The sequence below is a fragment of the Mixophyes fleayi genome, chromosome 6 (genome assembly GCF_038048845.1).
Source record: "Mixophyes fleayi isolate aMixFle1 chromosome 6, aMixFle1.hap1, whole genome shotgun sequence".
NCBI classification, from domain to species: Eukaryota; Metazoa; Chordata; class Amphibia; order Anura; family Limnodynastidae; genus Mixophyes; species Mixophyes fleayi.
This window is the reverse complement of record NC_134407.1, coordinates 204,581,477-204,598,655: the sequence shown is the minus strand read 5'-3', so window position 1 is coordinate 204,598,655 and position 17,179 is coordinate 204,581,477. Positions and strand designations below refer to the sequence as shown.

At 44.4% G+C, this 17,179-nt stretch overlaps 1 protein-coding gene across 1 annotated transcript in view; it reads right to left on the bottom strand.

Moving 5' to 3' along the window:
• The window catches only part of DNAH9 (dynein axonemal heavy chain 9), a 215,430-nt gene that overhangs the window by 109,969 nt on the left and 88,282 nt on the right, over window positions 1-17,179 (bottom strand). The window contains exon 37 of the mRNA XM_075178154.1: window positions 6,203-6,376. Within this exon, the coding sequence (XP_075034255.1) occupies window positions 6,203-6,376 (174 nt within the window). The remainder of the gene's footprint in view (window positions 1-6,202; window positions 6,377-17,179) is intronic.

Below are 17,179 nucleotides of genomic sequence, written 5' to 3'. Positions count from 1 at the left end.
AAAGAGCCGAGACCTGAAACTTCACATAGCTTCCTGGAGGATCAGCAGTAATCAGTCCACCTGGAAAGAAGAGGCAGGAAAACTCCTCAATTCACCGGGAGATATAAGTCTTCCAAACTCTGCAGTAATTCCTGACATAAAACAGCCTTTCAAGCGTTGAGTATGGTCTGGACCTCACCATCACAGAAACCTTTAGCTCTAAGAATCATGGCTTCAACAGCCATGCTATTAAAAGGTAAACTCTGGTACAGGAAATTGCCCTGACTTAAGATCTGTCCTTAGAGGAGGAGCATTGCTACTGGAGGGAAAAGGTAAATGACATGGAAATTCCAAGGAACTGATATGGCTTCAACTAGATTGTTGAAAACTGCCCTGAGTTCCGAGCTTGGACTCTTCCTGAGTCCAAAGACTCTGGAACTGATGCTGAAGCACAATGGCACCCCACCCTTGAAGGCTGGCATCTGTACTCACCAATGTCCAGCACCAGATGGATAATGGGCAACCCCACGCGGAGAAATAGACACATCTTTGGAGACTGAAAGTCTGTCTGATAAAGAGATGTTGAAACTTTTTCCACTGGGAAATTAGTTATATATGGAATGTGTTTGAATGGAATTGTGTGAATTGTGTAACCTTGAAAGTGAAAACCATCATTCCTTAGAACTTCATGCATAGGTGAACTTTCAACTGTCTGCAATCTAACAGGGACTTCATATGTCCCTGTAGATACAGAATCTAGTCCTGTGGTAAGAAAACACTCTGCTGAAGCGTGTCAAGCAGAAGCCTCAGGAAGATCATCAGCAGGGAGGGGATCAGGTTGGAGTTCTTGTAAGTTATGATCCAACTATGAGCTTCTACAGTCTCTGTGCCATCTCCTGAACTTGAAGCAAGGCTGAAGAGTTCGTCTTGATCAGCAGAACGTCCAGGTAAGAGATGAACATCACACCTCTGGATCTGAGAAGGGCCACCCTCACTGCCATCATCTTTGTGAACATCTTCAGCAACGTTGCCAGGCCAAAGGATAGGGCCTGAAGCTGTTAGTGCTGGGACTTAACTATGAATCTCAGACATTGGTGTCCCTCCCAGATTGGAACATGCAAATATGCATCCTTGCGTATGGACACCATGTACTTAGGTTGTTCCATGCTGCTGATTCCCCGACCTCAAGGACTCCCATCTTTAACCTGTCTACCCACAATTGAATATTTAAGAATAGATTAAAGATTTGAGCAAAAACCTAATCTTTTTTGCTGTTTCAGGAAGGGAATAACTACTAGCACAGAAACAAAGGACTGAGTGGCTTTCCTTAGGGCAAATCTTTTTACTCTGTCTCAAGGAAGACCAGCGGTGAAAAAGCGCCTGAGTGTGGATTTCAGGAGATCTATGATATATCCCCCAACTTATCATGCCTCTCACCCACATGTCTGTGGTGGAATAGAAACACTGGTCCCGGAAGAGAAGCAGACGTGTTCCCATCACAGAAGTTCCTGGGATGAAAGAAGCTTCCACAGGGACGAAAAGAGGTCCCTTAGGTCCAGGAGTATTAACAGGGTGATAGGAATGTTTTCTTCCTGTGGCCTAGCACAGATTATTTTATCTAGTTTGGGACAGAAGAGTATCTCCCCAGAGTATGGAAGAGACTTCAGGTCCAAAGCTAGATGGCACAATGCGTTGAAGCTGAAATTCTATGAGCCCTAGAAACCGTCTGTTTCTTTACTTCTTGAACAGCGAACTGCCAGGAATCTCTGATTCTTTGCTTTCTTTTATTTCTAGTGCGTGCTGTCATTCTCTCCCTGATGTCTGTAGGAATCCTCATCAGAACACAAAGAGGGTCAGAGCCTTCCATCAATTACCCTTGGAAGAAATCAGACCTTTCCAGAGTCTGAAGAATCCCTGTAAATCATCCGTGGTCTAGACATAGAAGTATCAGGATACCTGAACCAGATCCTGAGGCCAATCTGGCTTGTCAGGCGCTGTAAGGGAAGAACTCGAAGAGTTCCGGGAGAGAGGGTCAGGGCGGGATATTGCACTGCCAGAGGCTGCCATGGCGGGGCAGAGGAGGGAGTATCCAAGCTCTGCTCCCTAGGTTGTGTGGTGAGCTGCATCAGTTCTAAACTAGCCTGAGCAAGAGATCTGATACAGACTGGCTCCGCCATATCAGCCAGTATACTCTGCCTCACATGCTGCACAAAGGGCCTCCCCCTCAGTGAAATCTGGAGCAGGCAAAAATCTTTGCCACTGTCCGCCCTGCAGGCTTCGGTACCCTTCCCACACATAGAGAAAAATGAGAGAAGAAAAGAGAGGACAGATGCAGTAACACAAATCAGGAGGATGTGAGGTGGCAAAAGGCACATGGCAGAGAATAGTGAAAAGCCCACAGAAAACCAGGACCCCAATAACCTCACCAGTATTTCCTTGCAGCTGAGGGGGCAGACGGGGAGGACAACAAGCTGCTGCTTGTATGCAGTACACAGTCATACTTGTATACTTTTATACAGTCAGAAACAGGTATGTATGGCGGGACTGGCCTCAGCAATGAACAGGTCACAATTACAGCATGGCAGCCATCTCTGCGCTTTCATCTGGCATGTTCTCTTTAGTGGGAAAAGTTAAAACTTCAGCGCTAGGCTTGAGAGGCGATAAAGACACCGACACGTTTCTAAAGGAATGCAGCGCACACAATGGCGATTCTGGGAGATAAATCTATCAGCTTTGTGTTCCACACACAATACAGCTGGGTCTGAATCCTGCTTTTCATCATTTCTCTTTCACTAAAATCTAAGCAGCATTTAACTGTCTTAAGAATGATAAAAGCAAAACTCAGCCGTATTGTGCAGTACAGTCTCTGTTGTATATATACAATAAGATTTTCAAATCATTTTCATGCTGAGAATAATGTGATGAATTACCCACTGTTATATCAACAGATGAGCAGAGGAAGGGTCAGTTGCGCGAGGCCATGTAACAATCACAAGGAAATATACTGTAGGCCATTTGTCAACTGAGTAATTGCACTTTTTTTTTTTTTTTTTACACATTTTTCGTAATGTATGACTAAGTCTTCATAGATGCTGCCCTTTTGTCTGTATCAGTTAAATGCCGTTAAATAAAATTGAAATTAGCAAAAGAGCAACAGATTGAGCTGTGACAATTCACATTACACAGCACTACATCACTGTGTAGCTCACACTGTCTGCTATTGACTACCACTTTTTTTACTATATAGAATTGTCTTGGTGCAATCAGGGATCAGCTGTTAATTAAACCACACCCAAATGGGAAGAAATAAATTCATAAAAATTCACCCAAATAGGAAGAATAAATTCAGAAGTCGCAAGTGAACAAACTTCCTTTGAAATATTAAATATTAATATTTTATTAGTATTATTATCCTTTATTTGTTAGGCGCCACAAGAGTTCCGCAGCGCTGTACACAGTACTAACAGTAGACTATACAGGGTGAAACATTACTGAACAATAAACAAAAAATATTAACACTTCAGAAACTCCAGGCAGGCTAATGCAGTGAAGACGGAGCAGAAGAACAGGCATGGAGAAAGGAGGGAAGGGGGCCCTGCTCATATGAGCTTACATCCTAAGGGAGGGTAAACAAAAATCAGGCACAAAGGGAGCCAGTTGAAGTATGGGGGAGAGAAAACAGGGGCCCGGGAGGAGAGTGGGGAGAATGAGTGGAGGAGATTAGGGGGTTAGGTGGAAGGTTGGTAGGCTTTGAGGAACAGGTGAGTTTTCAGTGCCCGTTTGAAGGAGCACAGATTAGGAGAGAGACGGATGGAGCGAGGGAGGTCGTTCCAGTGAAGGGGGCCGCACGTGAGAAGTCTTGGATTCTGGAGTGGGAAGAGGTGATCAGAGTGGAGGAGAGGCGACGGTCATTGGCTGAACGCAGGGAGCGGGCAGGAGTGTGAATGGAGAGGAGGTTAGAGATATAGGGGGCAGTAGACTGGGAGAGAGCCTTGTAAGTGATGGTCAGCAGTTTGTAAAGGATTCTGTAGAGGACGGGGAGCCAGTGTAAGGCGAGGCAGAGAAGGGAGGCAGAGGAGGAGCGGCAGGAAAGGAAGATGAGTCTTGCAGCTGCATTGAGTATAGAGCGGAGGGGAGCGAGATGAGCGTGGGGGAGGCCGGTAAGGAGGAGGTTGCAATATTCGAGGCGGGAGATGATGAGTGTGTAGATGATAGCTTTGGTGGCATCTTGAGAGAGGAAGGGCCGGATGCGGGCAATGTTGCGTATTTGGAAGAGACAGGCTTGGGCAAGGGATTGAATGTGGGGAGCAAAAGAGAGAGAGGAGTCGAGGGTGATGCCCAGGCAGAGGAGTTGGGTGACAGAGAAGATGGTGGTGTTGTTAACAATAATAGGTCGTGGTGGGCTGGGAGTCTGGACGGAGGAAAGACAATGAGTTCAGTTTTAGAGATGTTAATTTTGAGAAAGCGCGAGGACATCCGGGAGGGGATGGGAGAGAGGCAGTCAGATACATGAGAGAGGAGGGTGGAGGAAAGATCAGGAGAAGAGATGTAGAGTTGAATGTTGTCAGCATAAAGGTGATACTGAAGGCTGAAGGAGAAGATGAGAGCACCAAGGGAGGAAGTGTAGAGCGAAAAGAGTAGAGGGCCAAGAACAGAGCCCTGCGGGACTCCTACGGGGGGAGGAGGAAGAACCAGACGTAGCTACAGAGAAGGAGCGATTAGCGAGGTATGAGGTGAACCAGGCGAGAACAGATCCAGAGAGGCCAAGAGAGAGAAGAGTTTGCAGCAGGAGGGGGTGGTCCACGGTGTCGAAGGCCACAGAGAGATCTAGGAGGATGAGTAGGAAGAAGTGACCCCTGGATTTGGCTGATAGGAGATCATTAGTAACTTTGGCCAGGGCAGCTTTGCTGGAGTGGAGGGGGCGGTAACCTGATTGGAGAGGGTCGAGGAGGGAATTGTCCGAGAGGTGTCTGGTGAGGCGGCTGCAGACAATCCGTTCAAGTAATTTGGAGGCATAGGGGAGTAGTGTGATAGGGCAATAATTAGCAAGAGAGGTGGGGTCAAGATTAGGTTTTTTGAGTATGGGAAAGATAAGAGTGTGTTTAAATGAAAAAAAAGAAAGCATATAAAATAATATAGTGTAATATTTATTAAATCAAATAGTAACACCACACCTTATCCCCGATAACTAATGCCATCTAACTTGTAGTGAAAGCACCACTGGAGAGGGATCTTCTGATCCTCCTCCGACAGGCCGGGTGCTCCTTCTCTCCTTCATCTAACTAACGTCTCTGTGCACTGACTGATGTTCGCACATGTGCAATAAAGACACCAGGTCATAATTTGAAAGCTCATACTTTTGCCGCTCGACCGGTGGCATACAGTCATCGCCTGGAAAGCCTCTTATTGAATGCGCTGTCCTGGCATGACTTTCATGGCAAATAGGTCCAAAAATGCATCCCTTATCTCTGCAAAAAGCGGCGTTAAGCAATGTCAATTAATGGAGCAAAACCCATCATCATCATCATCATTTATTTATAAAGCGCCACCAATTCTGTAGCGCTGTACAGAGACTATTTGTTACTCGCATCAGTCCCTGCCATATTGGAGCTTACAGTTTAAAATTCCCTAACACACACAGACTATGGTTAATTTTGTCAGCAGCCAATTAACCTACAAGTATGTTTTTTTTAGTGTGGGAGGAAACCTGAGCACCCCGCGGAAACCCAGGCAAACACGGGGAGGACATACAAACTACACACAGATAAAGCCCTGGTCAGGAATCAAATTCATGATCCTAGTGCTGAGAAGTGGGAGGTTGCCCTGCTCTCCCGGGAGTCCAGGAGAACTCCCAGATATTTGGGAGTCTCCCGGTCATTCCGGGAGATTAGGCAAGTATGGTTTATTGTAGGAGTATAATACAGGAATGTCAAAATACATTTCAATAAAATGTCTCCATAATTGATGCAACTCTTATATACTAGTTTATACAGTAATATTTATTGAAGAGGGGCATTTTAAAAAAAAGTATCTTGTAATCAAATGTAGCAACCATGACATGATGAGGATTATAGTGCTCAAAGTTGTTTTAAGACCGCATGGCTTGTGATGAGCTTACATGCACTGGCTCAGCAGTAATGTGTTCCTGGAAATGATGTAAAAATGTTTGCATCTAAGTGTCTCATATCTGATACATTAAGAAAACGCCGACACTGTCACAGACCTGCAGGGGCATCTCTGGATCGTATTCAAACTTCGGGATGAGTTTGGACCACGGCTCAAACTTCTTGCTCTCGGGGTCGATGTAATAGTCAAACACGGTCCCCTGGGATGGGAACTTGATGGTCTTGAATTCAGTCACCCACCACTTGCTAAACTCCACTCTGTAATCAACCAGCTGCGGGACACAAAACGGGAAACATCATTACGTACATTCTACTGCGGAATCTTAGGAATTAAACAGAAGAAATATTTGAAAATGATCAAGATGCAAGTTACCAAAACAGCCGTTTCCACATACAAATACAATATTTGCTGTTGTCACTACCGTTAGGCAATTTTAATGATTGTGCAGTAATAGCAGAACCCAAGATTTAATAAATTTACTATTGAGTAACAGTGAAAGTCTTTATGAGGGGTTGTTATCTGTAGATGTCTGAAATGTTTCGGCCTGTACATGCCCCAATCGCAACTTTAACTAAAAGTACTTTAGTTTGTTTTATCTTCCCTGCTTCTTCCCTGCTTCTTTCTGTGCTTTTCAGCCATGTTTTATAGGAGGGCTGTTCATTTATATTGCAGATGGGTTACAACCCAACTCTGCTGTGTGCTCTGTATTTGATAGAGGTGTAATCAGAAAGCCCCATACTGCACAGCGCTGTACAGAGAATACTGAATCATTCACATCAGTCAATGCCCATTGGAGATTACAATCCAAATTCCCTGCCACACACAAATTGGGGTCCATTTTTGTCACCAGCCAATTAACCTACTATTATGTTTTTCTGTTGAGGGAGGAAACCGGAGCACCCGGAGGAAACCCCATACAAACACGTGGAGAACATACAAACTCCACACAGATAGGGCTCTGGTTGGAAATGATGACCCCAGATGTGGGCAATGCTAACCACTGTGCCACAGTGTAAGACGCATTAGTTCATGACTTTCAACGTGGACATATAAGCTATTTTTAATAATATCTGTAAATGGTAAAGTGAGCTTTGGCATACACTGAAGTTCATAACAGAGCAGCATGCACTAAACAGTAATGCATGATTTCCTGAGTAAATACAACTATTCTGACAATCAATTACATATAAAACCCAAACAGTACACATATATTTCCCTTTAAGTCTAAAAATATTAATATGTGTAATTCAGGTTTTTTTTTGGCTGTGATTGCTGCTACTCTTTGATCACAGGAAGGAGATAAGAACACCTTGGAGCAGATAATAGATTGCCAGTTTTAATAATATAAATGTTCTGTCGGCAGACAAGGTGTGCTTTCAAGGAAAGGAAAAGGATCAGCCAGGCCAATAGAAGGCTCAAAGTAATTTTCTTTGCAAAAGTGGTTTTTAACCTTTTTTTTTCGATTTACAACAAAGCCTTGACATTTGTAAGCTTCTTAATATCGATTTAATGGTGTGGCAAGAGATTAAAACTTAAAGCGCAGAATTTAAATGAGTGACCTTAGGCCAATCCACAGGAGGAACCGGAGCTGGGAAGAAATGTTATTTTCACAGAACAGTTTTTACCATGTAATCTCGAGTGAGGGAAAAAAACAAACAAACTTTTCTTTGCATGGAGTACAGGTTCCAGTAGACTTAACAATGTCAATATCCTGAGATTACAGTCTACACTTTCAAAAAATGGATTTACCATTTAATCAGCCCTAAATATTCAGTTTAACAGGCATTCATTTCCCAGAGCAAACTTTTATAATATTTGCAAATTTATTCTTTTGTGCATAAGAGTGGCAGTTCCAGTTCTAAAAGTATCTTCATTCCTCATGCGTTTAATGGAGGAGGAGTATTATTATTATTATTATTATTATTATTAATTTTTATTTATAGGGCGCCACAAAGTATCCGTAGCGCCGTACAAGAACAAACAATGGCACAGTACAAGGTGAAACAGCACAGTACAAGTAACAGTAAGCACTATAACTCTGGGGGCTCAGGCACAGCATGAAAGAGAGGGAGGGAGGGGAAAAGTGAGTACAGGCAGGTAACTATGGCCCAAGAGGGTGGGCACAGATGACAGGTTGAGAGTCACTGAGGGGAGCGGAGAGAAGCGAGAGGAGACAGAGGGCAGAGGGACTGAGAGGAGGAGAGCTGAGTAGCTGGAGAGCGCAGTTAAAAGTGATGGAAACAGAAGGTAGGAGAGCCCTGCTCAAAGGAGCGAACAATCTAAAGGGAGGTACACAGATGAGTACACTCATCTGATGTCATAGGGGAGGGCTAGGTATATCTATAGGATTGATGGGCGGGGAGTAAGTCATTCTCTTGAGTTTGGAAGTTGGATAAGTACCCTGTGCCTCTGCTGCCTGTCCCTAATGCATTGATTCATTGTGTTTTGCTTTTCCCAGTTTTTTCCTCATTTCTGTCCTTTTGCTGAGTTTCCTTTGCTGTCTCTTTCTCTTTTCCTCCCTGGTTTCCATCTCTTTGTCGTTTTAACTTTGTGCCCTTACAGCCCCCTGCCATACACCCTTGCTGCGTTTCTTTAGTCACCCCCCCCCCCCCCCCCGTTTTCCCACTAACACAGCAGTGTACCCCCCTTTTAGTCTCCCCACAGCCCCCCCTCACCCTCCAGCTGTAATGAATCCCCCAGCGGCTCCATGCTGGGGGGAGGCAAGCAGGCCCAATTTTATCATTCAAATATCGATAAGAATTTCCCTATCCTACTGTTACTGAGCGGAGATCGATTGAGGGATTGAATTGAGCTGATAAGTCCTTTCCCTCATTCCCTGTGGAACAGGCAGCATGCTTCGGAGTATGGTATTGCCCTTCCTTCTCCTAGAAATGAATATGGGTTAATCACTAGTTATATTGATTGGAAGCGATAATTTGGAGCTGGAATTTTTATTGTCTATATAAATTCAGCAAGCCATCATGTGGGCGGTTCATTGTAGTCTCATCAGGTGCCAATGACCACTCCAGTACCAGGGCGTAGCTCACGCTCGGGGACCTTTGATGTTGCTCCACCTACAGATGGCAACGTTATCATCTTGTAGAGCTACGGTATGTACGCAGGCCAGTATATCTGGCCTCACATTTACGCATTGTCCAGGGTCGTTAATCCTGTGAGAGCGGGCTTGACTTGAAGTCATTGGCGTTGCACCCTAGCCTGCGCATTTGGATTAGTTTGCTATACAGTATTTGCAATACAGTGCCTTCTGGTGCTGCAGTCCCTTAGGACTATGCTTCGTACACTGCAGTTATATGGCTTTATGCACAATTTTTACCCCTCTGTACCTTATGGTTGTGCTTTATTTGATGCAGTCACATTATGATCGGACCAACTGAGAAGGGGGCGCTGGGTTGCGTAAGCCCCTAGGGTGGTTTCTCAGTCTGCCCGTTGTAATTGTTAGTGAATTAGCTCACCTTTGGCCCTCGGCCGCAGTCCCGTGGCTGGTGCCTGGTGATGGTCCCCCCCTCACCATGTACCAGTTCTCGGTTCTTTTCGAGCGGGCATTGGTTGCACTGGGCTTATACAGTCCTCAATTCGGCACCCCTCCGTATTGGGGCAGCCATGTATGCAGCGGTTGCTGGTGCTTCTCTGCAGTATATTAAACAGTTGGTCAGACGGAAACTAATGTTTACTATGCTTTAGTATTGTGTGCGGCCTTCTCTTCTTACTTGGCTTTACTCCTCGCTTACTCTCTCTGCTGCGGTGACACAGGGTTTCAGCTGCTTGTTGCCTTTGGAGGCAGGGCGTGAAAGAATTTGTCCATTTTTTCCTCTATTTGTGGGCCCGATTGGCACCACAAAATTTTATGGCTTTACCTTCGCTTGTGTCTTCCGCTCCCCCTTTGTTTCCTCTCTCTTACCTTGTTAGCATGTACACCTCTGGTATGGAGAACTGATGGTGCTGCTGGGTGCTTGAGGTTCTCCTCGTCTTTCTTTACTCTTTTTCAATTTCTCTTTCTTTTTCCTTTTTGGGGCTTCTCTACCCGGAGTCCCCACTCCTCCTGTTCTAATTTACCGATGCTCATGTATGCTAATGTATGTTGGATTCTTTCTTGCCTTACAGACTACCAGACCCTGCTGCAGATTTGGGTGCTGGGACACTCATATGTCCATTGGGCTGTGTTGCATAGGGCAGCTGGGGACACCTTTTCTTTCCCAGGGGGGTAGTGTCAGGATCTGTCTTTATTTATACTGCAGCATCGCATCAGCATGCTGCCTTGTCTCGGCAGCTCCTGTCTCACATTGGATTTGGTGTTATTTATATGTGCTTTGCACCACCTCTTTCTCAACAGAGGTGCTGCTACTGAACCCTTGTAGCAGGGGTTAACCTGCTGCTTCCATTAATTATTGCACCTGTTCTCTCTCTATTTATACCTGCCTCCCTCAGTTCACCTTTGCTGGTCATTGATGTTGCTGTTCCTGTTATTGTTGTTCTCATTTGTCACTCCTGTTACTTCTCCTGTTCCCTGGGACTATTGCAAGCTGCTAACCGACATCCTGGTTTCTTGCCACTCAACCTGTTCACCTGTACCAGCCATATTATTTGTTGTTACCTGCTTTCAGCCTAACCCAGAGATCCATTGTTCAGTGTCTGCAATATTCGGTTTGTACCATTTTCTGCACTATCTGGATCATTTCTGCTCAATAAATATTATATGCTTTCACCATACTCCGGGCTCCAATGCTGTCATTTCCAGCTCTCAGCATAGACGTGTGAGTCAGTAGTGGTCTCTTGGATAGTTCAAAGGGGTGTGGTAGCCAATATATTGGTGATACATTTGAAGGGAACGATTTGGGCCACTGTAAATCCATGGACTTTATTTTATTGATTTAATTCACCCTAGCTTGGGTCCATGCCTTCTGACCGGCTTTTCTTCTCTGCTGCTCTGATGTAGTGCCTAGGAGGGTCTGGTGTTCCTTCCCTGAAGGGTGCGGAGCTGATGAAGTCTAGCAAAAAGTTAACTCTGTGGAGGCCCGGTTCTCACCCTCTTTAGGTGGCTTGCGGTATGAGCACCTGCAAATTAGATTTCAGAGCCCCTTTCTTTATAGGCTTGATGGAGTTCACTTGAGTAATGAAGGCATGGTTTTGTTTATAGGAGATATTTATAGGAGTTTAGCATTGTAGGCATACGTATGGTGGCGAGCAGCGGCTCTTGAGGAGCCAGGCGTGGCCGGAAAATGCAGTGCATATGACGGCCAGTGGTTGGAGCACACATTATGGTAGTGGGCATGCTGAACCTGTCTCTCTTCCAGGAGTCGGCTATAGTCTCGGTTCAAGTACCGCCCCTGAGGGGCAGGATTGTGGTTGTGTTACTTTTAGCCCAGAAGGATTGTGGATTCTGCAGTGCCCGGAACAGATGGTCCTGGTAAGGTAGATATGTGCACCCTTGGTGTGTTATGGTCCCCCCCACCCCTTTTGCGGATGTCCCTTGATTGATGCTGAGACATCCTGGTAGCCTGGCGGATGTCGTACTGACTGCTCTTTTCTCCACCACCATATTTCTAAATAAACTCCTTTTAATTTTGCCACAATTATGTCTCGTGTCAATAATTTAAAGTAGTTAAACGAGTATAAGAGGTTAAGTGAAGTAAGGGACATCAGCCGTTAAGCATTTTATAGGAATATAAAGAGTTTCTTGTAGTCAATTGCCATTGGCTTGAAGGATGATGCCTTACATCCAGTAGCAGACAATGTGCAAAACAAGTGGGCTACAATTGCTTACTCACATGAGGACAATGCAAAAAAGCTGGAGCTTCCCTTGTTTCAGCCACTAATATATATATATTACAAACATCGCTGTGTGAACATGAATGTGAATAGAGTCCCGTGCTACAGAACACCCGAGCTGGCCTGTGACAGCAGTCCCACTTGATATCACAGAGGCCCATGCTAGCGGTCAGACAGTATATGGGAGAGGTAATAATAAGACTGTGTCTATTGTTTGGTGTATTAATTATCCAATAAATGTGAACTTGTGAAGATAGGTCCACGTTTTAAATGTACAGGACCTGATGCTGAGTTGCTTGGGGCGTTATTTACAATATAAAAGCTGCCAATTAAAATAGCATATCTACACCCATAAGCTGAGTAATTGGCATCTCAAGATTCGTCCATCTCTGCACTATATCCGCCATGTTTACGTTATTGATACATAAACCCATAAATGCATACCCATAACCAGGTCATAAGCACAAGTAAAGTGTGCTAATATTATGTTAAAATACACATGAAAAATCCTATAATATATGCATGATTAATGCAGAAAGCACCTATCAGCTGCAGAGGTGAATTCACTATGGGCCAATCAGGAGCAGCTAGTTAGTGCTGGTGACGGACATCTCCGTCATCAGTGTGTATTTGTACTTGCCCTCTAGCCGGTGTAAGAGATACGGGTCCTGACATGTGTATATGCATCTCGGCACTGGTCTGCCTCAGCTGCATTGGTGTGAACATGCCAAACTATTCTCGGCGTACATTAGTCCGCCTCTTCCCTCCCCCGTTCTGTCTCTTACAAGGACTCACAAGTGTCAGATGTACGCTCTATTTCTTGGCATGCACAGCGCAAATTTATGCCAACATCCAACTCAGAATTTAACCCATAATATACTTTTTCGTTGGATACAATTCCTTGTGTATAACAGCAATATACTTCCACTTACAGGACAAATAATTAAAACAATATGTCAACTTCACCTGTAATATTTCTAAACAAAGTGTATGAATTATTTAGGCTGCATCTGCATTCAATACAAATGGCCATATATTTGGTGATGCTGCTGGCCAGAGGAGATTAGTATTAAATAAAAAATGATGGGTGAGGAAACATTTTAATCTAAATCTTAATCTAATTTTTGTCTGATGTAATGCATTCAAAGGCACTCTAACCTCAAAAAGAACATTTATTTGATAATGGCATCGGAATGTGTATGCTAGATAAAATATTATCATATCTCCCTGTACAGGCTATGTGCCGACTCAGAGGCTCATTTGCATAAGACATACATTTCTGTACTGTGCATGCACACTAAAAATGAGTACATATACATGTGTATGCAGATTTTGTTGCATTTTACATCTATGACTCCTTACTGCTATAAAGGAAGGAGAGTGTCAGGCGCCGTCCCTCCGCTCCTTCGGGACGGCCGCCTGTCACTTCCTCCGCCGCAGACACGATACTTACAACCAGACCGCCAGTCCTGTTGCCCATGCGCGTCCTGTTACCAGGCAACGGGATGCTATTCGGATCCGCTGCGGTGGCATTGCACTGCCGGCATCTCATTGGCCACTAGCTCTATTTAAGACTGACTCTGACACCATGCTGGTGCCAGAGTATTGGGTTATTCCTGTTCCAGAGTTCCTGTGCTTATTTGGCTTGTCTTGACTATTCTCTTGCTCTCCAGTGTTTCCTATTGACCCGACTTGTCTGACCACTCTATTGGATTCTCCCTGTGCCTTGATCCCTTGTGGAATTTACCGACCCGGCTTGTCTAACCATTCTATTGGATTCCTCCCGGTGTACCTCCGCTGCTAGCTCGTTACAGATCTGGCTTGCCTGACTACTCTCTCTTGTAACTCGCTATACGAATGAATAAAGGATCAAGACCTGCGTGTCTCACGCAACAAAACCCATACCTCCGTGCGGGGGTTCCTGGAGAAGACCAGGGGGCACATTACACTACGCACCTTCTACTTGAGCTGTGCCAACGTTAGCAGGCACTCCTCGTATCAGAATTGTGATAGAGAGAAGGGGCAGGCGAGCGTATGCCGGATACAGTAAGGGCGCATTCATGTAACTGCAACTGAAGTAAACCTGATCGCAGACGCATACAGACCCGTCAAGAGGCGCATCTCATGTGGGCGCTGGTGCAACAAGAAGTATGATGTTAACGCTATCTAACTGCTTCTGATTGACTGATTGCGGATTGAACCTTCTAGCTGTATTTAAATCTTTAGTGTGGCTGCTCTGTTATATAGTTGTATCCATCTCTTCACATTACACTATTTGACTTTCGCATGTACTACTAACACTTTCAAGCTACATGCGTCCAACTTAACGGATGCACATAAATGCACTTTTTCATGTGTGTCCTTTCCTGCTTATGTTCAGGTCGCAGATGTGTACAAATCTACACATTGCCCTTTAGCGTGTAATGTTAGCCACCTCCGCCAGCTCTCTGTCATATCTCCACTCCTTTATACTACGGCCATGAACGCAATAATGTCATACCCCCAATTATGTTGTATCCAACACTTATCGTCATCAGCTATTTATATAGCGCCACTAATTCCACAGCGCTGTACAGAGAACTCACTCACATCAGTCCCTGTCCCATTGGAGCTTACAGTCTAAATTCCTTGACCGAGAGAGACTAGGGTCAATTTAACAGTAGCCAATTAATCTACTAGTATGTTTTTGGAGTGTGGGAGGAAACCAGGGCACCCGGAGGAAACCCACGCAAACACATGGAGAACATTACAAACACTTATCGCTAGGCTATGCCCCAAACCCATTGCATAGGGAATGGATTATCACATAGGAACATATCACATAGGAATGGTTTGACAAAAGTGGTCAAATTTGGATATGGGTATTGTAAAACTGACCGAAATAATGGCAATGATCTATAATAGGTATATTACTATACATTAGTCTTTAAATATTATTAGTAAGGAGGTTAATCCACACGTTGCAAACCGGTTTATTGAATACATGATCATGTTTGTAAATGTAATATGCAGTCTCGTGGAATCGGTAGAGATACACAAGGAGCTAAGCACCACATATCTGTGCCGCACTATGACACCCACATGCACTGAAGAGCCAGTATCATGCATGCGTAGTAGACATTTCAGGCAGACCGCTGCGCATGCGCAGTAGACATTTCAGGCAGACCGCTGCGCATGCGCAGTAAACATTTCAGGCAGACCACTGCGCATGCGCAGTAGACACCTAGATGGGCCGGACGCCACTGCGAATTCGGCACTTGTCCACCAGATACAGTACATAGTACCCATGTATCTAAAAAAATATTTCCATTAGACAAATATAAATACGATATAAAATAGGGTTACTGTGCATTTGGAACTCTGCTGGAAGATTTTTGCTATACACAGGAGTTTTAGCGAGCACTAAAGTCTTTTACCAGATGGCAAGACTAACAAAAACTAGAGCAGTTTCACTCAAATTAATGCCATCTCGCCTGGAAATTTAGGGTTTGCTTTATGTACATCAGCCTCTGCTGCTTTCACTTGCAGAAAACTTTTCCCATAATCCCATTATCTATATTGCCTTGGCTTCTTTCGACCGGCCTCTGGATTAATGTTGTGTTCAACAGCAGAGAGGAATATTTTGCTAAATGAAAATACTATATGCCAGTTACAGTAATCCCCATAATTCTTCTATATTGTAAGCAGGCAATGATCTTACAGCTATATTAGATCTCAGCTCAGCGCAGTTTTAATAAAAGGCGCCTTAAGATTATATCTGAACAAGTCGTAAAACATTAGCCGAGCCTGGGAGACAATAGAATTAACATCTTACAACAAAGCTTGTTCCAGGACGCTGCGTTCCGACATGCTGAAATGCTGGCTGTGCAGAGAGTTTTGATTGCACGGCATTTGTCATTAATATTTTACAGATGTTTTCAGGCTGCATCAATCCTGACCCAAAGAGCATGCAATCGTCTGGTGCACAAGTAATACTTTACATACATAGACATTGCAGAAAGAGAGGTGTATAGATGTTGGAAGTTCTATTAGACATAAGCACATATATTTAAGATATCCGGGTGCCGATTGTGGGGACATGGGCGTGCGAATGGCATAATGTTGGTTCCACCCTCATCGCGAGTCGCAGCAGAGGGTCAGGTCAGGATAACGCGATTTTTGACAGCCCTCAGATACCTGCAAGTGATACAGCGACTGACAAGCGCATCTGCGTCTCCGTGCGGGTCTGCTTCAGCCCCAATTACGTAAACACACCCTTACTGTACTTTACTGCCCCTACCCTCTCCAAACATAAGGAGGCGCTAGTGACACAAGTGACCGTATCGACATTGTGGGCATGCGCAGGACACATTTGCATACTACGCTAATGGGCATACAACTAAGACAGCATGAGCCCCAATGTTCTGCTCTGCCATTTTATATATCATCATCATCACCATTTATATAGCACCACTGATTCTGTAGCGCTGTTCAGAGAACTCACTCACATCAGTCCCTGCCCCATTGGGGCTTACAGTCTAAATTCCCTAATATACACAGAGAGAGAGAGAGAGACTAGGGTAAATTTTTGATAGCAGCCAATTAACCTACCAGTATGTTTTTGGAGTGTGTGAGGAAACCGGAGCACCCGGAGGAAACCCACGCAAACAGAGGGAGAACATACAAACTCCACACAGATAAGACCACGGTCGGGATTTGAACTCATGACCCCAGCGCTGTGAGGCAGAAGTGCTAACCACTAAGCCACCGTGCTGCCCATATATTATTTAGCACACAGTCTTTCATATATATCATTGTCAAATAGTGCCTTTACTTGTTCTTTACTTCACACCAGGCTATGCATCATAGTAATAAAACAAAAGACAAAGAATGCTTACGTAATTAAACTATACACTTTATCAAGTTAAGTGCCTGCTGACACATTGCTGAGACTCAGCTCACTAGTCAGATCTATCCCTTCCAGTGAAACCCCTGTTCTTAAGGAAAACAGGTAATAAACACTAACCCGCAGGGCTCTTTCTTACATGTTTTCAGGCTGTAATATCTTAGAAATTGTATAGCACTATATAAAATGTTGGTGCTTTATTATTAACATCATCCATTATTTATAACGTCTAACGTGGAAAAAACAGCAAAAGAAAAAGCACAACAAGCAACCGCTTTGTGGCATTTCCACTAATCTTGACCTAATGACGGTCCTTATGGCTTGAACCCGCCGTCACCCTTGTAACAACTAGGACCTTTGTGGGCTGTAGCTCAGCATTGTAGTCATCCACTGAATGAGCAG